The sequence below is a fragment of the Pelophylax lessonae genome (genome assembly GCF_965119305.1).
Source record: "Pelophylax lessonae genome assembly, chromosome: 2".
Lineage (NCBI taxonomy): Eukaryota > Metazoa > Chordata > Amphibia > Anura > Ranidae > Pelophylax > Pelophylax lessonae.
The window spans coordinates 574064885-574092781 of record NC_138769.1 but is presented as its reverse complement, the minus strand read 5'-3'; the positions used below and the strand labels follow the sequence as shown (position 1 = coordinate 574092781).

The following is a 27897-nucleotide window of genomic DNA, read 5'->3' as shown; positions in this document are numbered from 1 at the left end:
TGTTGTAGCCTGTATGTTTCTATACACAGCAGCCATGTTTCTGTAGTCTAGCGGGCATTTTGTGGTGGTTTGCTATTGAAAATGGCAGCAGCCATGACAGTGGAGCCCTGTGGGTGGCGATTTCAGCCGTGGGAGCCCCTCATTCCTTGGTGCTGACTCCTGGATCCTTTCACTTCCTGATCGCTGCGCATGGAGTGCAGATTATCCTGGTTGGCTGCAGGTGCCTGTTTCTAGTGGGGTTCTCGCCCTCTCTGCTGAGGATCGCTTGGTGCTGCCAGAGCGGTGGGGGTTGTCCCTTGCAGTGTTTTACACTTTTTGTGGGGTCCCCCTGGTGACTCATGGAGTCATTGGAGCACATCTCCCCACCTGATCCCCTCTCTGAGGCTGTGGGGCCCTCCGGATCTCAACCATCCATGGATGCACTGACAGTGGTACTGGAGTCCTTAGTGTCCCGGGTGGTGGTGGTCTTCGGGCAACAGGCTAGCAAAAAATCTTCCCTTTCAAGGAGATTGCCTGTTTAGTCCAACTTGGATGACATCACAAAAGGTCTCACGGGGGGTAAGAGTACCTTTTTCCCGCAGGCTACTAAGGGCAAGCAACCTCGTCGTAGATGTGGGCCTTCCTTTTCGGCTCAAAAGAAGTTTTTTCATCCCTCAGGGTTGACTGGCAAGGGATCGAAGTCTTTCAGTGCCGCCTCTGGAGGATCCAAACGAACCTGGTCTGGCAAGCCAAAAGCGGGCTCCTGCAGACCCGCGGACAAGGCTTCTTCAGCATGAAAGTGCGCCCTCACCCATATAGGGGTGGGGGGATGTCTTTGCTGGTTTCTGGAGCCGTGGACTTCCCTGGTGCAAGACAAGTGGGTCCACGAAGTCATTCAATCCAGGTACAAGATCGAGTTTCGCTCTTGTACCCCTGCAAGGTTCTTTCCTTCCAACTTGCACCTGTCCCCGGACCGCTTACAGGGTCTGTTTGGGATGGTACGAGACCTGTTATGTCAAGGGGCGATTGTCCCCTTTCGACTTCGGAACGTTTTCAGGGTTTAGACTCAAACCTGTTTACAGTTCCCAGGAAAGAAGTTCAAAGTGCATCTAATCCTGGACCTCAAGGCGCTGAACTGCTTTGTGTGGGTGCAGAAGTTCAGAATGGAGTCCATTCGCACGGTGGTGGCATCCCTTTGTCAGGGGGGATTTCCTCGTCTATCTACATTAAGGATGCTTACCTTCACATTCCAATATGTGCTAGTCACCAGCCCTTCCTCCGCTTTGCCATGGGAGAGGAGCAATATCCATTTCTGGCGTTACCCTTTGGTCTCGACTCCTCACAAAAGTGTTAGCCCCGGTGCTAGCTTTGCTACGCCAACAGGGGATCGCGGTATTGGGCTACTTGGACGATCTCCTTCTGCGAGCGGAGTCTGCTCTGCTGGAAAACCTGGAGATCACAATACGAACTCCGCTGGAGTTCGGCTGGATTCAGAAATTTCAGAAGTCTGCCCTGGTTCCATCCACAAAGCTGGACTATCTGGGCCTGACTCTGGACTCAGCCTTAGCCAGAGTGCTCCTTCCTCTGGACAAATTCCAGAAATTGCAGGCTGCAATTAGTCCCCTGCTGTCCAACAGATGGTCATCTCTCCGGACTTGCATGCGGTTGCTGGGCCTGACAGTGTTTACCTTCGAGGAGATTCTGACCAAATAAGACAAGTATCCGCAGTCTCGGGACAATCCGATCTGGCTGAGTCAGGGAACGAAGGAGTCCCTGATATGGTGGCTTCGTTCTCCAGCGCTTCGGCTAGGCAAATCCTTCCTCCCCTTGTATTGGACATGCTTGCCGAGGACGCCTCCAACCTGTCCAGCTGCGGAGGCGTCCTCGGCAAGCATTCCGCCCAGGGGATCTGGTCCCTGGAAGAGTCCAGACTACCGATCAATGTCTTGGAACTCCGAGCGATCAGACTGTGTCTGGACCATTGAACGAATCGTCTTCCCGGTTGTCTAGTGCGCATACAATTGGACAATGCCACAATTGTGGCTTATTTCAATCACCAAGGGGGCACAAGAAGTGTCCTGGTTGCTCTGGAGGAATTTGGCATTGTAAGGTGGGCAGAATTGTTCATTTCAGCCCTCTCCGCCGTACACATTCCTTGGGTGTTAAACTGGGAGGCGAATTACCTCAGTCGGCAGGTTAGAGTCGTGATTCCTACACTGTTAAAAGCTAGGAAATGTACTTCTACGTGGAAGACGTACATTGGGTGATGTGAGTCTCCTGGGGTTCATCCTTGCTCCTCAGTGGTTCGGATCTTGACCTTCCTTCAATGGGGGGTTGAACAGAAATTGGCCCTGGATACCATCAAGGGCCAGGTGTCGGCTTTGGCGGTCTTCTTCCAACGACCTTTGGCCACTCACTCCCTGGTAAGTACCTTTCTTCAGGGTGTCCAACATTTGGTTCCTCTAGTCCGGGCTCTGTTGTCCTTTTTAGTGGCTATCACCTCTGCGCGCAGGGTGTTCTAACTGGCAGTGTTATCCTGTCGGTCACCTTACCTGGTGATTTCACGGAGATGAGGTGGTTCTTCACTCTGTCTGACGTTCCTTTCAAAGGTTGTCTCTGATTTTCACTTGAATGAAGACCTTGTGTTACCTTCCATGTGTCCCAGGCCTAAAAATTTGAAGAAAATTGCCTTGCATGTCTTGGATGTGGTCGGGGCAGCTTCTGAGTTTTTCAGGAAGTCAGACTCTTTGTGCTCATGGATGGGCCTCGTAAAGGGTTGACCGCTTCCTTGTGACCATTTCCAGATGGATCAGACAGACAATGATTCAGGCCTATTCCATCAAGGGTCAGGTTCCTCCTTTCCCTGTCAAGGCACACACTCTACTCGGGCTCTTAGTGCCTCTTGTGCTTTCCGCCATCAGGCGATAGTGACGCAGGTTTGCAAGGCGGCCACTTGGTCGTCGGTGCACACTTTCACAAAATTTTATAAAGTGGATGCGTTGGCATCTGCAGATGCTTCCTTTGGCCGCAAGGTTTAGCATGCTGCTGTTTAGAGGACCTGATCCTCTTCGAGGGTGTATTTTCTTCAGGTGGGCTCCAGTTGTTTTGGTTAAGCTCCTGTTGTCTGGTTGGCTACTGTTTTTATCCTTGGGAATTTTTTTGCCGTTCCCACTCCTCATGTTTAACACTGCTTTGGGACGTTCCAACGCTTATGAAGATCTGAAGCTGTGTCCGTCAGTGAACGAAAGGGAAAATGGTATTTTTGGCGTAAAATCCATTTCTCTGATGTTCATTGAAGTACACAACACTCGCCCCTCTCTAGAGTTGTAATTCTTCTTACACTGGTTGTAACTAAACTGAGTGCCTATAACAGATAGAGGGAGTATACCCCCTGGGACTGCCCATGGGTGTAGCCAGACTTTTTTTCTGCCTAGTGTCCTACTCCTGTAGGAGGCAGTATAACCCAACGGTTATGAAGATCTGAAGCTGTGTCCGTAAATGAACATCAGAGAAATGGATTTTCCGGTAAGCCAAAAATCTCATTTTACTTGTTATTAGACAGTACGTAAGCTGGTTCATTCAATAAAAGCAGTGGTTTTGCATTTCATTGAATCACTTTAGTTGTAATTCTTATCCACCTTGAAAACTTTGATGTAATAGAATAAAGAAGATTTAAAATGGTTTCTCCCCTTCCCTCTTAATGTAACCAACAGAGTCTACAGAGAAGGCTTTTCCACTCTCTCTCACAAAAGGAGACAGTTGTTTAGGTATCTTCTATGTTGTGTACTTGAGTATTATCTGTCAAGGTCACTGATACCCACGCCTTCCTCGCATGGCTGCTTGTGAGGTTCTTATTGACATGTAGTTTGTTGCAGTGTCCTGTTTTGTAATGTTGGGGCATTGGGCAGAACTGTTCTCTCCATCGGCCGATATTCATGGCTGCTTCATAATGTTTTTTGTTCGTCATTTTTTGTTTATTAAAACATTTACAACCCTTGGCTATTCAGTGCTCTTTTACCACAAGGTCCACAATACAGAAAGGCTAACAGAATATGTTTTGCTTTGTATTTCTTTAAGCTGAATAACCTATGGTTGCTTACCTACTGTTTTTCCTGCTTTTCCTAAAGTTTTATATTTGACTTGTAAACTGCTAAGGATGTGTATGTGGTATCTTGTAGTCAGTTAGGACCTTTGTCAATGGGCGTTTCACTTCAAGTAGGTTTTGCATTCCTATAACAAACAAATAGAAGAGAAGAGCGCACAGGCTCTGGTGCAATACCCTTTATTTTTGTAAAAAAACTCGCTAAAAATGCACTCACAAGCAAAGATAAATCAGAGCTTATCAATTGCATCCCCCCACCACGGTACTGTGCACCAAAATCCTCTCACTGCCCTTTGAGAGCTCTAGCTGACAGTGTGGCTATGGCAGCAGTCCTGGACTGAATGCAGCCGTCGCTGTTTGATTACACATACAAACTGACAGCTCACATACACAGGAACCCTCTCAGGTCACATAATGCGAGCAGCTGGCTGCTGTTGGGGTGTATGAGCTGCTGTTATGATGAAATGTTTCGAGGGCATGGCCTTCTTTATCAAGTCTATCCAGCACCATTGTAAGCATCTTTAAATAGCCTGATTTTGGTATTGAGGGATTACCCTTCACAGACCCACTAGTGGCCAGATGCTGACAGTGCTGGTATTACTATAGGCAACACAACATCAAGGTGCAAGTCCTAAAAACTCAGTGTCAGCTTAACCCTTTTTTTATCAGAAAACATAAATATACTGTCTATGGGAATGCAAAATCCTCTTGGAGCAGGTCAGATACAAGTCAAATGCACCAGCCAATGAATTCTGGATGATCTCAGCAGCTTCTCAAACTGATGCTGTCGTAAAACCTATTGGCCCAGACCCTTAAAGAGGTTGTAAGCCCATACCATTTTTTTTGCTACCTGAAAGAGAAACACATAATGAGCTAGTATGCATCGCATACTAGCTCATTATGAAGTACTTACCTTAGAACGAGCCCCCGCCGTGCCACCCGCTTACCTGTATGACGGCCGACATGTCCAGTCACCCGTCTTCCGGGATGGCGACATCCGGCCATCTGTTTGGCCGGAGCCACGGTGACGTCACTCCCGTGCACGCGCGCGGGAGCAGACGGTCATGGCACGGGGCTCTGAAAGAACGGCACCAGCGGCCGTTCCTTCAGAGCGCATGCGCCAGTGACATCACTGGCTACATGTAAGGTAAATATCTCCTAAACTGTACATGTTTAGGAGATATTTACAGTACCTATAGGTAAGCCTTATCATAGGCTTACCTATAGGTAAAAGTTGCAGAGGAGGGTTTGCTTCCTCTTTAAGTCTAATTTGGATGACTTTACAGATTTTGGGCAGAAGTAATGTTAGGAAAATGCATATTCAAATGTTGCTTAAACTTTGCACCAAAGTTCCACATGCAGAATTATTTTAAAATGATGATGTTAATGCTTTTTTAATGCATGCCAGTATTTGCCAACAATCGGGGTTCATGGAATGTGTAGAGCCAGATTGTTAAATAGAGATGTGCTCTGCCAGTTTGCTTTGTGAAGTGTCAGAAATGAACATTGGCTTCATAGGGTGGTCCATGTAGATGCTGTAGCCTTTAATTCACTGATGATGTTATAAATTCTAGTGACAGAATTAAAGTTGTAACTCATAAATGCAAGCTGTCAAAGTTCCATGTTATGTACTTCCACATAGTTCAAAGACAAAGTGTGCGTAAAAGTGAGACCTATGGAACAGAAGTGTAGGTGGGCCATGCTTCCACATCTGACTTCCTAAGGTCTCCTTTATCCTTTATAGTAGGATACAGTTTGCGAACACTAAATTAGAAAGCATGAGGTAGGCTGTGCATGTAAAGTTACTTATTTTTGTAGCCCACCTGTTAGTGATTTTAAACCTTTATTTTTTTTTTTTAATAAGAAAACGAAATATACAATAATAAAAAAATAAAAAAACGTTTTATTATTCCTACATTGAAGTGGTTGTAAACCGGACATAAAATCTGAACAAATCTCATCATTCTATATTTGTGTATTTGTTTCTTTCCAAAGTTCTGAGTGTCACCGCTGAGAGGGTTTCCATCTTCCCCTGTCTTCCTTCTGGGTTTGTGGACCCAGGCTGTTCAAGTGGCCGGAACTATGATAACGTCACTCCCGCGCATGTGCGCAGGAGCCCTCGGTTTTGGTACGGTGCTCTCAAGGTCCAGCCCGGTATGCTTGACCTTCAGAGCGAATGTGCCAGTGACCACACTGGCTGCATCCAGTGTAAATATCTCCTAAACTGTGCCTGTTTAGCAGATATTTATTCTACCTACAGGTAAGCCTTATTATAGGCTTACCTGTATGTAAAAATCACAAAGCGGACTTTACTATAGCTTTATGCGTTACAGGGTGAAGTAATTCAGGCACATTGGGTTTTGCTTCTGCCTTCAGAAGATTGGACACTGGCAAAAAAGATATCCTAGTATAACCCCTAGCCCTTTCGTATGCTTTAGTTTTTTGTTAAAAAAAGTAAGAAATTCTTCAGTTGCTGCTGAAGCGGCTCATTTTACAGCTTTCTGGATTGGCTGGCATGGAAGTTGTACCCAGACCCCAATGTAAAGAAGTGGGCCCTGCTTGTAATGTGTCATAAGGTGCTGGGCTTTGCTAAGGCGATCGCTTAGACATCTGTTTGCAATGTTTGAGACCGCTCCAGAGCTCTTTCCAAGTCCAGGGTCACAATGCACCTGTTTGGTTGAACCTTGTCCCCGAAAACCCCTCAGGACAAAGACTTATGGTGAAAAAAAAAGACTTAAACCCTTTATGTTGGTTGCCCATGGTGGAACCTTCCATTTGGTGCTTGTGACATTTTATTTTAAGAATTCAAGGCATGGTATATTTTTACGTGATTATATTGGTCCAATTTATGCATATACCATACCTGGTCAATGCCCCTGGAAGCTGATGGACATTGTTACTTCAGTGATCTCCACTTTCCTAATGCATCGCAAATGCAGAAGGTCGGCTGCTCGGCACTGGTGCCATTCATACAAAGCTTTGCGATCTCTGAAAGAAAGCAAAGCGTTCTATGATTGGACAAGGTGAAGAAACTGGGCGATGTCATGCTCTCCACCTCATTGGATCAGAGAACACACTGCATTCATTCAGTTGTTGCAAAGCCTTCTCTGAATTGCGGCCACCCAGCACAGGACCCAGAAGCAAGTGGAAATCACAGGAGTAGCAGTGTCTACTTAAGGGATATTTTAGCTTCCAGGGGCATGTGCCAGGTATGGTATATACAACCCCAATTCCAAAAAAGGGATGTAAATAGTTATATTGGTCCATGTTGGACCAATGAAACTATGTAAAAATATTCCATGCCTGGAATTCTTCTTTATTTGTGCAGTTGGAATTCTTTCAGCCCATGTTCTAGGACTTGAGAGAAGTATTTGCTCAGGGTGCTAAAATGTTTACTTGCAGCCTGAATGTCTTATGTACTAGCCTAAAAGTAAAAACTTATTTTTGATTGTGAAAACATGTATACCCTAAAAAAAAAAAAAAAAAAAAAAAAAAATGGTGCTTTTGGGGCCAAGCCAAACTTCTGGATCATTTGGGTGAAGAAGGAAGTGTCTGATTAATAAATTAACCAAATGATGTGGTAGCATATGATCATATCATCCATTCCAGCTGTTTGGTTTTCATTTGTTGTTTAAGTAAAGATCTATAGTGAGAGGCATTTTTGGTTGTATGCAAAATAGCTGCATTTCATACCCTAGAAATCTCCCAGTCTGTGGATACATTTGCTATATAGTCTTAGTGTGAATAGCCTGCAACAGAATCGGATATATTTTTTCACCTGTTCACAACAAATTGTTTCCTAATACAGACCACAGATCCAGAATAAAATGTGGACATACTTCATAGACCTGTTTAGACGCCTACAGCATTTAGACATGTACAATTCTTTCATAATGAATAGCTACACTTTTGCACACGTAGGCGTTTAGGTGCGCTTGTGCATAGCATCTGCAGATCTGTACAGCCCTGCACGGAGAGGCCTCGTACACACGCACCGATTGTTGGCCGACCGATCGGCCGTCTTTTGTCCAGTGTTGTTGTGTTGGTTGAAATGTGCTCTAGACTGCACACGAATTTTGTCGGCCAACAACAACCAATGGCAGAAGTGACGTCATGTTCTGGTTTACTTTCCGTGTGTTTTTTCTTCTCTGAGCATGCCCAGTCTTGCTCATCTGACTTTTGTCTGCCGAAATCTGTACTGACTGACGAACAATCGGCCGTTCTGTTGACGGCCAACAAAAGTTTTATATCCTGCACACCAGATTTTGTTCAGCCGAAAAATCGGTTGTCGGAAGCATCGTACTAAGAAGCCGACAATCGGCCGATCGGACGTTGGCCGAAAATTCATGGCCAACAATCGGTGCGTGTGTACGAGGCTTTACTCTTTTTTTTTTTTTTTTTTCCTAAGCAACAAAATGTAGCACGCATTTCCATAGGTAGGTGCAGCTTGTGTAGGGGCTCATTGATTACTGTAGTGTTGCATTTGGTGAAAACTATGTGCAGTGAGCATCTAAATTCAGCGTTTCTGCCCAAGAGGACAGAGTCCTAATTCAACACAGACCAGCTCATTGGCATGTACATTTGTGAGAAACCTTATGGACGGATAAGCTGGGAAACGTTTATTGATCAGCTTAGCTTAGATAAGTGGTTTCTGACATGAATTTTTTTTAAAGTAAAATAGAGATTTCTGAAATTTCCTGTGTGTGCAATTAGTAGGTGCAAGGACTGATGGACATATCAAAGTATAGCAAAATTCACACACTCTAACGCGGACTATAGTGGGTTCACCCATCCACACATTCAAAGTTGAAGGGAGCATCCTACCTTCTGCGCTATTGCATTCTGACAGCGGAGGCGGCAGGTGGACTCCTGCACTGTCAGAATGCACAGATCCGCTCTGCAGCCATTGGCTGATTTAGCGGCTTTTTTTTCTGACAGAGTGCTTGAACAGAAGTCAATCAAAGGATTGTATTCTGTTCAACTGCAGAAGCCACACGTGTTGAGCTGGCTTAATTTCGATCCATGTTGAACTGGCTGAGTTTGATCCATGCATTGTCTGCTAGACACCTAGCAAACTATTGTAAGCTAGCACAGGGATAATCCGAAAGGAAGAGTGGTGTATGAATCACAACTTTGAGGGTTTATTTCTTTACAGATTACAAAAGAGGGCTTATAGTAGATGGTACTGGAGCTTTAACCAGTATTTTAGTTTTGTCACGAATGAGAGTGATGCAGATGTAATTGATGTTTCTTTCGTTCATTGACGGACACAACCCCTGATTCTTAATTGAGTTATACTGCCCCCTACAGGAGTAGGCAGGAAAAGCTTGACTGTGGGCAGTCCTAGGGGGGTATACACCCACTCTCACTCAGTTTTGTTACAAGCAGTGTCAGAAGTAAGCCAACTCCACAGAGGGGTGGGTGCTGTGTCCGTCAATGAACATCAGAGAAATGCATTTTACGGCAAGTCAAAAATCCCATTTTCTCCAGCAAAAACTTTCAGCCAAAAGAAGCATTCACAGATGTCAACACAACCACTTTACAAAAAACTTTGTAAAAGTGTGCACTGACGACCAGATGGCCTCCTTGCAAAACCTGCGTCCCTGACACTTGGAAGACAGAAAGCCCAGGAGACATTAAGCACCCTAGTATAGTGTGCCTAAACAGGGAAAGGAGGAACCTGATTTACAGAAGATCTGGCGCCTGCTAAAAAGGTAATGGTGGAATGACATAGCCTAAAGTGTCTTAGCTGCTCAGTAACCTCTCCATGGGGAGGAGAGTCAATAACAAAAAAAACACACAATATAGGACACGAGCGCTATAAGACAGGCTTTAGAGTGGGATGGAGCCCAATAGTAATTATAAGACGACTGTACAGTTTGTGATGCCTCTTTGGTTTCTAGGCTGTCTGTATCAGCAGTGGTCCTTCTACGTATTGTCTGGCTGAAATGCCCGTCTGCGTACTAAACTTCTAAGAAGGCCTTATCTGATCTCCCTCTTGTAGAGGGTTGCCTGTTTGGAGCTTTCTTGGATGTCATTGTTGGATGTAAGGGTCTCATGGGGGGAAGAGGCTACCAAGGGCAAGGAGCCCAGTCATAGATGTGGGCCATTCTCTTCGTCTCTCAGGATCTCAAGATTAGGGATCAAAAGTCAGGGCTTCCACCAGAGGTTCCAAGAGCACCTGGATCTGGCAAGCCATGAGCGGGTTCTTCCAGACCTGCAGGCAAGGCTGCCTCTGCATGAAGGGACGTTCCTCACCCATATCTGGGGTGGGGGTGGCGTCTTCGCTGGTTTCCGTATCCATGGACCTCCCTGTTACAGGTCAAGTGGGTCCACAAAGTTATTCGGTCAGGCTACATGATGGAGTTCGGTCTTGTCCTCCCAGAAAGGTTTTTTTCCCTTCCAACCTGCACTTGTCCGCAGATCACTTACGTGATCTCTTTGGGACAGTGCAAGACTTATTTCAAGGGGTGATTGTTCCGGTTTCGACTTCAGAACATTTCAAGGGTTTTTTTACTTAAACCTCTTTACAGTCCCCAGGAAGGAAGGCAAGGTACGTCCTATTCTGAACCTCAAGTCGCTAAGCTGCTTTGTGCGAGTACAGAAGTTCCGCATGGAGTCCAATTCACATTCTAGTGGCGTCCCTACATTAGGAGGATTTCTTCTCGTTTCTTTTGACATCAAGGACGCCTACCTGCACATTCTAATGTGTGCTGGTCCCCAGCGCTTCGTCCGCTTTGCAGTGGAAGAGGAGCTTTATCGGTTTGTGGTGCTCACCTTTGCACCTCCGGTCTTCACATGAGTTGGCCCTGGTGCTGGCATTTTTTGAGTCAACGGGGGTTCGCGGTACTGGGGTACGTGGACAATCTTCTGCGAGCAGAGAGACTACTGGAGATTGCTCTGCAAACTCTGAGGGAGTTTGGTGGGATCCTGAACATTCAGGAGCTGCTTTGGTTCTGTCCACAAAATGGCATATCTGGGTCTGACTCTGGACTCAGTCTCAGCCAGAGTGTTTCTTCTTCGGGGAAAAGTCCAGACATTTCAGGAGGCAATTCAGCTTCTGTTGTTCAGGAGACGGTCATCCCTCCGGGCTTGCATACAGGTGCTGGGCCTGATGGTGTCCACCCTCAAGGTTGTCTGTTTGCACAGTTCCACACAGGATCTCTGCTAAAGAGATTCTGGTGAAAAATTAGTCAAGGATCCACGGTCTCTAGAGGTGGCTTCACTCTGTGGCACTGCGACAGGGAAAATCTTTCTCCTCCTTTACTGGATGGTTGTCTCCATGGATGCCAGCCTGTCCAGGTGGGGTCGTCCTCAGCACAGACATGATCAGGGGGCCTGCACTCTGGCAGAGCCCAGACTGCCGATTAGTGTACCGGAACTCTGACCAATCAGACTTTCTGACTCATTGGACAATCATCCTCAGGGGTGTCTGGTACGAATTCATTCAGACAATGCCACAGCTGTGGTCTGTCAATCGCAAAGGGGGCACAAGAAGTGTCCTGGCGGCATGGTAAGTACTCGGCATTCTGAGATGGGCTGACTGATTCGTTCCAGCCCTCTCAAACTTCTCCCATGACTCCTGTTCACGATTCAGGTCTCGCTGGTCTTGGTATACTGATCTGGTACGGCTGGTCGCCGATGCTCCTTGGGGACTTCCTCTCAGAGAGACCAATCTTTCATCCTGCCATACAGGAGCTGTCTTTAATGACATGGCTGCTGAACACCAGGTGCTGAAGGGTGGAGGTTTGTTTGAATCAGTAATTCATACACTGGTAAAAGCTTTGAAATCTGCCTCTAGGAAGATCTACCATGGTACGTGGAAGACGTACATTGCGTAGTGAGTCTCTTGCAATTCATCCTCGCTCCTTCTCGATGGATCGGATCTTAACCTTCCTTCAATGGGGGGTTGATCAAAAATTGGCCTCGAGTACCATCAAGGGCCAGGTATCGGGTTTTGGCAGTCTTTTTCCAACGACCTTAGGCCACACACTCCCTGGTGCGTACCTTTTTTTTCAGGGTGTCCGACATTTGGCTCCTTCTGTGTGGGCTCCGTTGCCGCCCTGGAATCTGAATGTGGTGCTTTCAGCTCTACTGAATTACATCGTTACATAGTTTGTGAGGTTGAAAAAAGACATCAGTCCATCCAGTTCAACAGTGTGTGTGTGTGTGTGTGTGTGTGTGTGTGCGCGCGCACGCTGTTAACCGTACATTGTATACCCCTTTATGTTGTGGTCTTTAAGGTGCCCATCTAATAGTTTTTTGAAACTATCAATGCTCTCCGCTGATACTACTGCTAGTGGAAGAGAATTCCACATCCTTACTGCTCTGACAGTAAAGAACCCCTTGCCTATTTTAAGATTAAACAGTTTTTCCTCTAGTTTTAGTGAGTGGCCACTTGTCTTATTGTATTCCTTTTTTCTGAAAAGTTTGTTTCTTATGCTAGGGTCATCACTGGTACAGTATTTGTACATTGATATCATATCCCCCCTCAAGCGTCTCTTCTCCAGAGAGGATAAGTTTAGGGATAAGTTTAATGCTTGTAGTCTTTCCTCATAGCTGATGTCCTCCATTCCCCTAATTAATTATTTTTGTTGCCCTTCTCTGCACTCTCTCCAGTTCCAGCATATCCTTTGAGAACCGGTGCCCAGAACTGGACGGAATACTCCAAATGTGGCCGGACCAAAGTCTTGTAGAGTAGGCAAAAAATCTTTGTTTCTGGAGTGAATCCCCTTTTTTATAACATGCCAGTATTCTGTTGGCTTTGCTTGCAGCTGCTTGGCATTTCATGCCACTGCCAAGCCTGTTGTCCACTAGTACCCCCGCATCCTTTTCCATCTTGGATTCACCCAGAGGTTCCCCCCCTAGTGAGTAGCTTGCTTTCGTGTTTGATGCCCAAGTGCATTACTATACATTTTTCAACTTTAAACCTCATCTGCCATGTAGTTGCCCACCCCATTATTTTGTTCAGGTCTTCTTGTAAGGTTTCCACATCCTGTATAGAAGATATTGGTATGCTTTGTTTAGTATCTTCCACAAATACAGAGATTGTGCTAGATATTCCCTCCTCTAGGTCGTTTATGAATAAATCAAACAGGACTGGTCCCAGGACAGAACCTTGGGGGACCCCACTTTCCACAGCCGCCCAATCCGAGTGCTCCCTATTTATCACCACCCTCTGGAGGTTAATAGATTGGTCTGGCAAGAACGATTTTTCATGAATCCATGCTGATTACTACTAATACGGTTTCCATTACTAAAGTCTTGTATGTAGTCTCTTAACCCCCCCCCCCCTCCAAAATCTTGCAGACTACTGATGTTAGGCTGACCGGCCTATAGTTACCTGGGATATATCTCGCCCCTTTTTTAAATATTGGTACCACGTTGGCTTAGTTTGAAAATATTTGGGAGGTTTCCCTGCTTATGTTGTCCCAGAAGGTGGCCTTTTTTGGTGGCTATCACCTCTGCATCCAGGGTATCCGAACTGATGGCATTATTGTGTTGTTCACCTTATGGTGCTTCACAAGGATAAAGGTGGTGCTTTGCCTCTGTCTGTCATTCCTTCCCAAGGTGGTCTCTGACTGTCTTTTGAATGAATACATTGTGTTGCCTTGCCTGTGTCCCAGGCCTAAACATCTGAAGGAAATTGCCTTGCATGTCTTGGATGTGGCCCGGGCAATTAGGGTGTGCCTGGCAGCCAGGGAGTCTTTTAGGAAGTCAGACTCTCTATTTGCGCTCACAGACGGGCCTCACAAAGTGTTGTCCAGCTTCTTCTGTGATCATTTCTAGATGGATCAGACAGACGATTGTTCAGACCTATTACATCAGGGGTCAGTTTCCTCCTTTCCCTTTTTAGGCGCACTCTACTAGGGTGCTTAGTGTCTTTAAGCGTCAGTGACGCAGGTTTTGCAAGGCGGCCACTTGGTCATCGGTACACACTTTACAAAGTTTTTTGTAAAGTGGTTGAATGATGGCCTTAGAATTTTTGCTGTCAATCAGAAATTTGCGAAGACCCTTCATGTGTGGTGCATTTGGTGTTTACATACACATGCTCATGTGTGCAGGGGTAATTGGGTTGCTTTACTTTAAAAAAAAAAAAAAAAAAACTTTTCTCTTGCGTCCTCCGACAGTCGCCGCCCACCCATACAGTCTTCGCCAATGGGTATTGACCTCTTATCCTTAGGAGCAAGCTAGGCATAAGACTTGTTAAAAAAACAAAGCATTTACATAGACACACCTATGGGGGCTGTCCCACTGGTCCAATACCCCCCTGCAATCATCCATCCCAACTCAGTTTGTCTTCTGCCTAGTTAGGAGTGAGATAGGCTCTCCCTGTGCTGGGGCTACAGTCTCAGCCTTCTTCTTTATTCTTTATGATTTTATTTCAGGGAATGTTTTTTTCTTCACATTTACTAGCTGTTTATTTTTCAGCTTTTTAGTTAGTCACTTCTTCAAGATGATGACGGCGTTGCGGAGCTGGGAGTCGGACTGGTCGTCCTGGTTTTCCAGGACAGAGGGGCTGATGGAATCCCAGCCCGCCATCGAGCGTTTTGTAGGCTATGTGTTCGCCCTGGCCTCGCAAATGACCCATCCCTGTCCTCAGGGATACAGCTTGCGAGGTGGCTACCTCACCTGGACGTCTCCCCACGGTTCTCCGTGCACTGATAGCGTCCTGCGTTTGTGGCTGACGGCACCCCTGCTATCTGAGGGTGGGCGGTTTCCCGTTGATGAGAGGCACCCCACGCCATCGGGTACAGGTAAGTACATTCTGTGTGGGGCCTCTGTCTGGGGCTGGCAGTCCTGTGTGTCTGTGTTATCCCCTCATGTCTGTGCGTTTTTGGGCTCCCTGATCCCGGTTTTTTTTCTCACAGCCTGTGCGCTGTGTGGGTTTGTGGGGGTCCCTCTCCTGTGTCACTTTAGGGTGCTTTTTGGAGGTAAGGACACGTGTGGCGACCGCTGCGGGGTTAAACACTGCCGGTCCGCCATTTTAGGTGTAGGCAGCATGTCTGGCTTCACTGTGGGCGCTTATACAGCATTGTATGTGGTGTGTTTTGGCTCCTTGCGGGCCCATCTTGTGTGTGGCAAAACGTTCGTTCCGAGCACATGTCGGCGGCCATTTTTCCGAAGCCTCCCATGCCTTTCTATAGGCAACCATTTTTCCTTGGCCTGCAGTCTCAGTTCAGTCTCTTGCGGTGACATCACTTCCTCCTTCTGCTCAGAAGAGATCGGCTGCGGTGGTAACACTTGTGGGGGTCTGTCTGCTGTCCTTTTTTTGTGTGCAATACTTCTGGCTATCAGTTTATCCTGTTCAGGGGTCTGTTTGTCAGAGTCTTGTAGTGGTGTGCTGCGGGGGTCCGCGGCGCGCTTAAAGAGCCAGTACCTTAAAAAAAAAATATATATATTTTACTATGGAATCTCAGGACAGCAAATTCCCACAGCCTTAGTGGGGGATTCAGGTTCCTCTGAATCTTCTGCTCTGTCTACTTTGTCTGCTGCAGTGGCGACTTTGGTGTCCAAAGTGGATATTCTGATGACTGAACGTGCTGACAGAAAAAGGCCTAGTTTTTCCTTGTCTTCTGATTCTGAATCTGATATGGTTGCCGTAGGTGGCGTGCCCCTTGAAGGGTCTCGCTCTTCTCTGTCTGAGGGGGAGGCAGGGGTTGGTGATTCCCCCCCCTGGGACGGCCGAGGACCGCGCAGCTATGGATGCGCTAATTCTTGCCATTAAGGAAACACTACATTTAGAGGATGAGCCCAATCCTACGGGCATTGTGTCCTCTTTGGGTAGACGCATGACCCGCAAGGCGGCGCAGGTGTTACCTTGCCCCGCTAAGTTTCAAGCTACTGTGAATGATCAATGGCGTCATTTAAATTGCACCTTTGTGGTGCCTAAGAGGTTTCAACTCCTTTATCCCTTTGCGTCTCCTACGGATTTGCGCTGGTGTGTGGCCCCTCAGGTGGATCACACTGTGGCCAGATTAAACAAGGCCATTCTGGTACCCACAGAAGATTCTCCGGTGTTTAGGGATCCTACTGATAGGAGGCTGGAATCCCTCGCCCGCCATGCCTACATGGTGGCGGGTTCCCTGCTAAAGCCTATTTTCGCCTCTGTCATGGCGGCTCAGGCTGTGGTGGATTGGACCAAGGTGCTAAGACGCACCCTCATGGCTGATTCTGCTCCCCCTACTACCGTGGCGACAGTGGACCAGATCTATCAAGGAGTCATGTATTTGTGCGATGCGGCCTTGAATGAGGCCCCATTAGCTGCGCGCCTGTCCAGTGTCGTGGTGATTAATCGTCGCCTGATATGGTTGAAAAGCTAGTCAGCTGACCAGACTTCAAGGAAAACGGTGGCTGACATCCCCTATGCGGGGTCTCGCCTTTTAGGGGAATCCCTGGATGAATTGGTAAAAGGGGTCACTGGGGGCAGAATCCTAAGGGCAAGTTTTTCCGCAGTAAGCGGGGCCCCTCTTTTAAACCAAATCAGGGGTCCTTTCGTGCCTTCAAGGCACAGAACACGGGGAAACCCTTCAAGGGCCAGGGTGGTCAGAGGAAGCCCTGGGCGGGCAAACCTAAATCCGGCCAAACTGGTGCAGTGGCCCAGTCTGCCTCTGCCTGATGGGGCGCCCTCACCCGTTTCATGGGTGGGGGGACATTTGCACGGTTTCCTCCAACCTTGACTTCTCCGAATTCCGGACAGGTGGGTTCAGGAAATCATTCGATCGGGTTACAAGATCGAATTCCTTTCGCGGCTGGCGAACAGATTCTTTCCCTCAAATCTTCATTTGACCCCAGGGCGGTTACAGGACCTGCATCAGGCGGTGCAAGATCTCCTCGCCCAGGGGGTGATCGTCCCGGGGTTTTACTCGAATCTGTTCACTGTTTCCGGAAAGGAGGGCAAGGTGCGTCCTATTCTGGACTTAAAAGCTCTGAACCGCTTTGTACGCGTTCGGAAGTTCCGCATGGAATCGTTTCGCACGGTGGTAGCCTCCCTGAGTCCAGGTGAATTCCTGGCCTCTATCGACCTGAAGGATGCGTATCTACACATCCCCATTTTCGAGGGTCATCAGAGGTACCTCCGATTCGCTATCGCGGAGGAACATTATCAGTTTGTGGCGTTGCCTTTCGGTCTCGCTTCGGTTCCAAGGGTGTTTACCAAAGTGCTGGCTCCCGTTCTGGGCCTGTTACGGGCACAGGGTATTGCGGTCTTGGGATATCTGGACGATCTCCTGTTAAGATCGAGTGCCAGCCAGAGCCTGCTGCGCGATCTGTCCACTACAGTTCAGACGCTTCAGGAGTTCGGATGGACCATCAACGTGCAGAAGTCGACCTTGTCTCCTTTGGTTCGTCTCCCATATTTGGAAATGGTTCTGGACTCTGCTCAAGCGAAGGTGTTCCTGCCGGAGGACAAGCTACGGACCCTACAGAACGAGGTCAGGGCCCTCAGGGAAAACTAATCCTCGTCACTCAGGACCTGTATGCGGTCCATGGGGTTGATGGTGTCAGCCTTCGAGGCGATACTGTTTGCACAGTTTCACACAAGGTCTCTCCAAGCGGAGATCCTGGCCAGATGGGACAGGCTCCCTCAGTCTTTGGACTGGAGAGTGTCTCTGAGTCGCCAAACCAGACTGGATCTTCTGTGGTGGCTTCAGTCCCTGGCTGTGGCGGAGGGAAAATCCTTCCACCTGTTACTGTGGACAGTACTTACCACGGATGCTAGCCTGTCGGGCTGGGGTGGAGTCCTGGGCAACCTGTCTGCCCAGGGCACTTGGTCGGTGGAGGAATCCTCACTCCCCATAAACATATTGGAATTGAGAGCGGTCAGGCTGTGCCTGCTCCATTGGTCGGATCGTCTTCAGGGCCGCCCTGTGCAGGTGCAGAGGGACAGTGCCACTGCGGTGGCTTACATCAATCACCAAGGGGGCACCGGGCGGCCCAGGAAGTGACCAGTATTCTGTCTTGGGCCGAGACTCATGTCCGGCAATATCGGCAGTTCAAATTCCGGGTGTAGAGAATTGGCAGGCCGATTATCTGAGCCGCCAGACCCTGGACCAGGGGGAATGGTCCCTGCACCCGGAGGTATTTCAAATGCTGTGTGCGAGATGGGGATCCCCGGATTTGGATCTGTTCGCATCTCGGCTAAACCACAAGGTGGAAAGGTTCGTGGAAAACGTGCGATCCTCTGGCAGACGCCTCGGATGCGCTGGTGGTGCCTTGGCATCAGTATCATCTGATATATGCCTTTCCTCCGATTAATTTGTTGTCCAGGTTTCTTCGCAGGTTGGCCTCAGAACCAACATTGGTGATTCTGGTGGCGCCAGACTGGCCATGCCGGTCCTGGTACGCGGACATCGTTCACCTGGCCGTCGAGCCTCCATGGCTGCTGCCAATGCAAGATCATCTACTGTCTCAGGGACCGATCTTCCATCCTGCTTTACAGTGGCTGGCATTAACGGCCTGGCTGTTGAAAGCCAGGTCCTGAGAGACAGGGGTCTCTCCTCAGAGGTCATTCCTACCTTACTCAAGGCAAGAAAAGCCTCGTCTGGTAAGATTTATTACCGTACATGGAAAGCTTATTTTGCCTGGTGTGAGTCCAGGGGCTTCTCTCCTCGTTCATACTCGGTGGCGAGAGTGTTGGCTTTCCTTCAGTCTGGTGTGGACCAGCGCCTTGCGTTGGTATCTGCATTGGCTGTCCTTTTCCACCGCCCCGTGGCGTCTGATTCTTTGATTCATTCAAGGTGTGCGTCACTTGGCTCCTCCTCGTAGGGAGCTCTTACCTCCATGGGACTTGAACTTGGTTCTCTGTGTTACAACGTTCCCCATTTGAAAACATCAGGGAAATCTCGTTATCTCTGCTGTCTAAAAAGGTTGCCTTTCTTGTGGCGATCACTTCTGCTCGCAGAGTGTCGGAGTTAGCTGCCTTGTCTTGCCGCTCCCCATACCTGGTGGTTAATAGGGATAAGGTGGTCTTGCGACCTAACCCGTCCTTTCTTCCAAAGGTGGTTTCTGATTTTCACCTTAATGAGGATTTTGTTTTGCCTTCGCTCTGTGCGAATCCTAAGCATCCTAAGGAGGTTGCTTTGCATTCCTTGGATGTTGTCAGGGCGATCAGGGTTTATCTGTTGTCGACTGAATCCTTTCGGAAATCGGATTCTCTTTGTCCTTCCTGAGGGACCTCGGAAGGGTATGGCTGTGTCTGCGGCGACCATTTCAAAATGGATCAGACAGACAATTGTATAGGCCTATTCGTTGAAGGAACGGGTACTGCCCTTCCCTGTCAAGGCGCACTCTACCAGAGCGGTGAGTTCGTCCTGGGCCTTCCGGCAACAGGCTTTGGTGGCCCAGGTGTGTAAGGCTGCGACTTGGTCGTCAGTGCACACCTTTTCCAAATTCTACAAAATTAATGTTCTGACATCAGCTGATGCCTCCTTTGGCCGCAAAGTGCTCTGTGCGGTAGTACCGTGAGGGGACCCTGTTTTTATTGCGGGTCCCTGGCTGTTGGGGTTGTTTATCCCCTTGGTTATTTGCTTTCCTGGGTTGTTGCTCCTGTTGAGCCTTTTTTGTTACCCAGAGGGTTACCTTTCTGTTCATGTAAGGTTCCTTTCTCTGATATGGGTACTGCGTTGCCTTTCTGAAGGTTGCGTTTCCCACTCCTCATGTCTACACTGCTTTGGGACATCCCATTGGTGAAGACTGTATGAGTGGGCGGCGACTGTCGGAGGACATAATAGAAAACTGAATTTTTGTAAAATCTTACCGTAAAATTCCTTTCTCTGAGTCCTCCGACAGTCGCCGCCCCCGCCCCTCTTTTTGGAGTTCTTTGGACTCTTAACTGCTTGCTACCAAACTGAGTTGGGATGGCTGATTGCAGGGGGGTATTGGACCCGTGGGACAGCCCCCATGGGTGTGTCTATGTAAATGCTTTGTTTTTAACAAGTCTTATGCCTAGCTTGCTCCTAAGGATAAGAGGTCAGAACCCATTGGTGAAGACTGTATGAGTGGGCGGCGACTGTCGGAGGACTCAGAAAGGAATTTTACGGTAAGATTTTACAAAAATTCAGTTTTTACTTTGCCATTAAAATTGGACTAACAAGCCCCCTGTATGATAACATGGACAGGTGAAAGGTCCTCTTTATGGAGACATTGGAGATCAATTGGGTCACTTTTATTGGAAAGCCTTTGTTGGCTTATGAAGCAGGCATGGGGCTCACAGCTGTAGTAACAGCTGTGGGCTTGATTTCACCAAAATCAAAGCCCCCGTTCACATCGGCACGATTTGATAAGTCAAATTGCAGCCTATTGCCAGCAATGCCAGAGTCCCAATCAGTGCGACGTTGCACCGATTTCCAAAAGTAGTTACTGCACTACTTTTCTCAAATTTGAGGGAGATTTCTATAGACATCTGTGCAAGAATCTTGAAAGATGTCTTTGAAGTCGCCCCCGAAGTCAGACTGAAATGCGGAATTGAAATCCTTGCAAGATTTCAAAGCCTCATTCAGTGTGAATGAGGGCTAAATGTTCCTTGGTAGACAAGTGGTTAGAGAGAGCATGTGCCACTGGTAGTTAATGTTCACACTTTTCCAAACTGCAATAAACTATTATATTTAATGTCTAGATTATTGAAAAAGTGGATACAATGCTTTTTCTGTGCATGTTTTTCAGGGTTTGCAAATGTATTGTTTAAGCCTTTTAAGCTCTATTTATCATTATAAGAATCAAATGTATCGCTCCTTCCAGTACCAATATACTACGCCATTTGTGTGGTTTCAACAGTGCTTCAAGCTACTCTGCATTTGTCCACTGAAAGCTTTTGTTTCTCCTTTCATACTAATTTCTGGGTAACGGCATGTAGCAGCTTCAGGTTTTACCTTTTTAAAATGTTTCTTACCCCAAAAAAAAAAAAATTGAGATCCTGTTCTTTATAGCAGGTTAAACAGCATAGTGCTTGTGCTGTCTAACCTGCCCCTCTGGCAACTGTAAAAAAAAAAAAAAACCTGGCTGATCCTGTTACTTCCTGTATCCCGCTCTATGTGCTGACCACAATAATCCTGGCTAATGAGCCCTGACTACTGTGGTCTGCCTGCGTGCAGCCGTCATCCTTTGTGTCTGCTCTCCCTCCCTTCCCCCCTTTCTGTCAGCTCAGAAATCTGAATCGTCTCGCCTCGACCCCCACCCTCAGTGCTGATAATAGGAAGTAAAATGTCTCTGCCAGCCCCTCTTTTAAGCTCCCATCCTGCATTGTAGAAGTGTTTGTAAGAAACAAAGCCTCTAAATACCTTTTTGTGAAGTAACTTCAGGCCGGTCACATGACTCCCAGCAGCTGTAATACTACAGTCTACAGGAGGGGGCCCATTGGCCAGCTCTGCAGTCAGGTTACTCCCGGCTGATGTCAGAGGGAGAGCTCTGCTCCTTCTGCTTTAACCCTGGGTAGTAGTAGCAGAGCGGCCGGTAGTCATGTGACCGGCCTGAAGATACTTCACAAAAAATTGTTTAGAGGCTTCGTTTCTTACAAACCCTTATGCAGGATGGGAGCTTGAAAGAGGGGCTTGGCAGCAAAGCATATTTTAGGGTCACCAACCCTTTAAACCTATTTTCAGGGAGTTATGATTGTTTCAAGATTGTATCAGTGTGAACGATAGGATGGCAGATTATTTGGGTTAGGGAAAAATAATGTTGTGGATATAAAGAAATTTCCTGTTGCAACCTGGAAGCATAGTGCGGCTTTGCTGTAAAAATTGGAGGAACAGTTTTACAAGAGTTGTGACTCTTGGCAATCAGATTACAGTAATTTTTCTACAGCTGTTTGGGAAAATAATTATTTCCTATGCACAACATTATAGTTTTCATTTCCCTGTTTATTCAATAGACCTGCATTCTTGCAGAAATAAAAGGAGTGAAATTAATAGATACTTTAATGCATCCATTGTTTTTACCTGTAGAGGCAACAGAGACTTTCTGAATAGAGGCTCTAGTAGTCGACAGAGCAGTACTGAAAGTGAACTGAAATCTCTGGATCCAAGACCTTGGAGCAGCACAGACTCTGATGGTTCCTGCCGCAATATGCGTCCTCCAGTAACCAAAGCCAGCAGCTTTAGTGGCATTTCTATCCTGACCAGGGGCGATAGCATTGGCAGCAATAAGAACGCAGCCAACCGCACAGGCCGACCAGGTGAAGTATCACTGTTTAAAACCTTTTTTTTTCTTCCTACTTTGAGTGTTTGGTGTTTTTGAGCACTTGTGTTCAAAGTTGTAACTCACAAGCTATTTATACCAGCTGTTTTTATAGCCATTTAGATCATTGTTGCTTTCAGTGAAACTTGCATCGCAAAAAAAAAAAAAAAAAATCCTGCTTATTAGTGCATTGTAGTATTGTAATTTTTTTAACCACCTCAATACTGGGCACTTAAACCCCCTTCCTTCCCAGACCAATTTTCAGCTTTTAGTGCTGTTGCATTTTGAATGACAATTGCGTGGTCATGCAACACTGTACCTAAACCAAATTTATGCCATTTTTTCCCCACAAATAGAGCTTTCTTTTGGTGGTATTTGATCACCGCCAGGTTTTTTCTTTTTTGGTGCACAAATAAAAAAAGACCGAAAAGTTTGAAAAAAAAAATAAAGTTTTTTTGTTTAGGTTATAAAATTTTGTAAATAGATATGTTTTTTCCTGCACTGATGAGCACTGATGACGCCGCACTGACAGGCACTGATGAGGAGACACTGATGGGGTGGCACTGATGGGGTGGCACTGATATGCAGCACTGATGGGCACTGATAGGTAGCACTGATATGCGGCACTGATATGCGGCACTGATAGATAGCACTGATAGGCAGCGCTGATGGGCACTGATAGGCAGCGCTGATGGGCACTGATAGGCAGCGCTGATGGGCACTGATGGGCAGCACTGATGGGCACTGATGGGGGGCACTGATGGGCACTGATAGGTAGCACTGATATGCGGCACTGATAGATAGCACTGATAGGCAGCGCTGATGGGCACTGATAGGCAGCGCTGATGGGCACTGATAGGCAGCGCTGATGGGCACTGATAGGCAGCGCTGATGGGCACTGATAGGCAGCGCTGATGGGCACTGATAGGCAGCGCTGATGGGCACTGATAGGCAGCGCTGATGGGCACTGATGGGCAGCACTGATGGGCACTGATGGGCACTGATGGGGGGCACTGATGGGGGGCACTGATGGGCACTGATAGGTAGCACTGATATGCGGCACTGATAGATAGCACTGATAGGCAGCGCTGATGGGCACTGATAGGCAGCGCTGATGGGCACTGATAGGCAGCGCTGATGGGCACTGATAGGCAGCGCTGATGGGCACTGATAGGCAGCGCTGATGGGCACTGATGGGCAGCACTGATGGGCGGCACTGATGGGGGGCACTGATGGGCACTGATAGGTAGCACTGATATGCGGCACTGATAGATAGCACTGATAGGCAGCGCTGATGGGCACTGATAGGCAGCGCTGATGGGCACTGATAGGCAGCGCTGATGGGCACTGATAGGCAGCGCTGATGGGCACTGATAGGCAGCGCTGATGGGCACTGATAGGCAGCGCTGATGGGCACTGATAGGCAGCGCTGATGGGCACTGATGGGCAGCACTGATGGGCACTGATGGGGGGCACTGATGGGCACTGATAGGCAGCACTGGTGGGCAATAATGGGCACTGGTGGGCGGCACTGATAAATGGCAATAACGGGCACTGGTGGGCAGCACTGATAGATGGCATTGGTGGGCAGCACTGATAGGGGGGCACCACTGGCAGGCTCTCTGAGCCCTGTTTTTCATCCATGGTGGCCATGGTGGGCATCCCTGGTGGCTCTAGTGGCATCCCCTCCCCCCAGGGCTGCACTGGTAATCAATCATCTGATTACCAGCACAGACCCCCCCTGTGATCAGTGAGTAATTAGAAATACTCACTGATCACCCCGGCTGCAGAATCGATCCTCTGATCTTCTCCTCACTGACAGGATCTGTCAGGAGGAGAAGAGATCGAAGCCGTTACAACGGCTGTATTGACATTACATGACGACTGTGATTGGTCACAGCCGTCATGTGATCAGGAGGGCCAATCACAGGGCCCTCCTGCCGAGTCTTGTTGCTCTGTGTCCTAGGGACACAGGCACATCGAGATTGCGCCGCTGCGCGTGCCCGCGGCGGCGCGATCTCTCTCCTTCTGAAGGACGTTCCGGAACGTCCATTCAGAAGGACGAGACTCCCACCCGGCCGTATATGTACTATGGCCCGGGTGGGAGGTGGTTAAAGTTAAACTCCAGCGCAAGCAATTTTTTTTACTTTTAGCTTTGGATGGTGGGGAAGTATTAGAATCTCTTCTGTTTTTTTGATATCCAGTACTCTGGGAGAATACTTAATACCACAAGGACAGTGGTCAGCAGAAATGAAATGAGAAGTCCGCAATTGAGACACAACTAAAATGTGGTAAAATAACACACAGTAAATCGGTTGTAAATGTTCAATTCAAGAATTTAGCGTTCAAAAACGAATGGGGTATTTTTCCGGTTGTTCGGTAACTCATGCGGTAACTTATCGCACATGTCGGTGGTTAAGGGTTGTTTAAGTTAATTTCCTTATAACACTTTACATTTTAACATGCTTTGTTTTTTGTTTGCAAAAAAAAATTGATCTTGCATTTCTTACAGTAATCTGTATATGGTTGGCATTGAAGTTTGAACTACCTTCTCAAATTTGTCACCTGATGCTTGATAATGCAAGCTGTGTCTTTTCCATGTAGAGCTCTGTTGCCTTAAAATAGCTGTTAAACTGTGCTGTGCTCCTTTACTAAACCAATCATGCCATACATTCATAAAAATGTGTTTTTCTATGGCCTACTAGAGCTGTTAAGTGTTTTTACTAAATTGTTCTATGTTTTTGGCTCAATTCTGTGCTGCTGCCTAACTTTATATCGTGGAAACTGAAGAAAACGTGACTACATATTTTTTTTATATAATTTTGTTGAACATTTTTATTCATGTTCCTATCCAAGTTTAACTTGTTGTAATAGAGTATATAGCCAAAAATATTACAGTGGCCACTTCAAGAGGTCACTTCTAGCTGGAGTAATTGTCATGGTTTACATCATTGTTGCACTTTTAAAAAACGTTTACGTCAACCACTTGCTTACTTGGGCACTTATACCCCCTTGCTGCCCAGGCCAACTTTCAGCTTTCAGCGCTGTTGCACTTTGAATGACCATTGCGTGGTCATGAAACACTGCACCCAAATTTTTTATCATTTTTTTTTCACATAAATGGAGCTTTTGAATCGCCACTGGGTTTTTTATTTTTTGCTAAACAACCAAAAAAACCCCGAAAAACTTTGGGGGGGAAAAAAAAAACTTTTTTTTTTTGTAGTTATAAAATTTTTCAAACAGGTAATTTTTCTCCTTCACTGATGTACGCTTATGAGGCTGCACTGATTGGCGGCACTGGGACCGATGTCCCTATAACAGAAGCCTGTTACTGGCTTTCTCCTTTTCTCCTCACGCTGATCGTGGGGAGAATAAATAGCCGATAACCGACTTCTGTTTACTTCCGTGATCAGCTGTCATTGGCTTACAGCTGATCACGTGGTAAAGGGCCGCCGTGATTGGCTCTTTACCCTGTTCTGTGATGAGCCGAGTCGGAAGGACTCAACAGTCAGAGTGCGCGCGAGCAGCGAAATCACGGGTGGATGTCTATTGACGTCCTCCCGGAAATGGAAGCTGCGCTTTAGCTGTCTTTTTAGGTATAACGCGGGCAGAAAGTGGTTAAATTCATTTATTTTTTTTTTTTTTAAAGTTCTCTAGCTATGCTGGGAACTCCTTGTACTCTCCTTCAATGATCAGACTTGTCCTGACACACCCCTTATGTACAGCCATTCACTGGCAAGCTCCGTGTACTGCTGCTTCTCCTCCCCCAGCACTTATGCAGCTGAGAACAGAGGGAATATGAGGTATTTTTTTTTTATACCTATGCAAAAAGGGTTAGGCATTTAATTTCTATTTTAAACAGTTGCTGACCACCTGCCGCACATTTACTGCAGCAAGGTGACTCGGCTGTGCAAACCGACGTAACTGTAGGTTGGTCACGCGCAGGGCTAGGGGGCGCATGCTCCCCGTCCCCGCGATGATGTGCTGATTTGGTTCAGAACTAATCAGTCATCAGGTCCAGGCCAATGATTTTTGGCCTGGACCTGGTGATCGGTTCTGACCAATTGCAGAATGTGCAGTAAAACACAGGCAATGATGCAATCTCCTCTCCTGGAGCCCTTTTCGGTTCCAGAGTGAGGAGAGAGAGCATCAACTGTGAGTACACAAGCACTACACTGATAGATCTCTGCTAGCACTAGTAGTTACATCTTCTGGTAGCGGTTCAAACCGTCCTTGACAACCAGGTGCTTTTTTACCTGTGAGTCACACTAGGTACCTATAAATCTATTGGCCAAAAAGTCCAAACAGAGGTACACTAGTGAAGAGACATACACAATGCTGGGCATGACAGATGAGAGCGATGGGGAAGCCTCACTGTCAGAATCGGGTTTAGTATTAAAGCCTGTAGAGAGCAGTGGTACCCTGACAGATAGCTCTGACGACGGAGTAGTGGTCCCTGCTAAGGTCAAGCGTACCTGACCCCGTTCTTCTGTTGCTGAGGTGCAACAACCGCAGGGTTCTCGTATGCAGCAGAGTGTCGGTACTAGTGCTGCTCAACCTGCAGGTGAACTGACATGCACCAGCAGCCTCTAGTACATCCTGGTCATAGTTAAACCAGCACTGCAGTAACAGTTGGTGACGTGGCTAGTTCCATAAGTGCAGATTATGCTGGTGCGGTGGCCAGCGCAAATAGTGTCCCGCAGCCACCAATAATTCGAACACAGGCCTGTAAAGCTCATAGTGTTCTTCCTGATGCGCTTACAAAACCTGATTGGGAGCCCACCACTTCTGCGCCCGTACTCCCCCCCCCCCCCCCCCCCCCATTCACTGGCCAGCTCGGAATTCAGGTGGAAACGGCCAATTTTACTTCCTTTGATTTTTCTGAGATGTTTTTCACGGAAGATCTGTACAGATCTATTGTGGATCTAAACAATATATGCCGATCAATTCATTGCTGCAAATCCAAAGTTGACCCTTGCCAGAGAATTTGCATGGAAACGTATCATTGTTTCCAAATTTAAAACCTTTCTGGGCCTATATCTCCTCATGGGCATTACTAAAACGAGCCGTGGTCATATTGCTCCACTGACCCAATTCATAATATGCCCGCGTTCTCTGCTGCCATGGCCAGGACTAGATACGAGCAAATCTTGCGGTTCATGCATTTCAATGACAATGAACTCTGTCGTCCTCAGGGTGGGTGACCCTGGTTATGCCCCCCTGCACAAAATTCGGCCCTTCGTAAATCACTGCAACCAAAAGTTACAGCCTTGTATATGCCCCAACAAGCTGTCTGCGTTGATGAGTCCCGGATTACATTTTCTGGCCACCTTGTTTTCAAACAGTTTCTCCCCAGCAAGCGTACCAGATATGGGGTATAAGCTCTGTGACAGGGCAACAAGCTGTACATGTGGTTTCTGGATTTACGAGGGAAAAGATGGCATTTTCTGGCCGCCTTGTTTTCAAACAGTTTCTCCCCAGCAAGCGTACCAGATATGGGGTTCAAGCTCTGTGACAGGGCAACAAGCTGTACATGTGGTTTCTGGATTTACAAGGGAAAAGATAGCAATGTTGAGCCTCCCAACTGCCCAGACTGCATGGGAGCAGCGGGAAGATTGTTTGGGATTTGGTGTCTCCCTTATACG

At 47.3% G+C, this 27897-nt stretch overlaps 1 protein-coding gene across 5 annotated transcripts in view; it reads left to right on the top strand.

Annotated features, from left to right (window-relative positions):
* The window catches only part of R3HDM2 (R3H domain containing 2), a 271423-nt gene that overhangs the window by 173247 nt on the left and 70279 nt on the right, over nt 1-27897 (top strand). For 3 of the 5 annotated variants that reach the window (XM_082246039.1, XM_082246040.1, XM_082246037.1), the window contains exons 12-13: nt 3693-3746; nt 22021-22250. In XM_082246039.1, coding sequence (XP_082102165.1) covers nt 3693-3746; nt 22021-22250 — 284 coding nt within the window. The remainder of the gene's footprint in view (nt 1-3692; nt 3747-22020; nt 22251-27897) is intronic. The other 2 variants (XM_082246041.1, XM_082246038.1) reach the window with 1 other exon arrangement.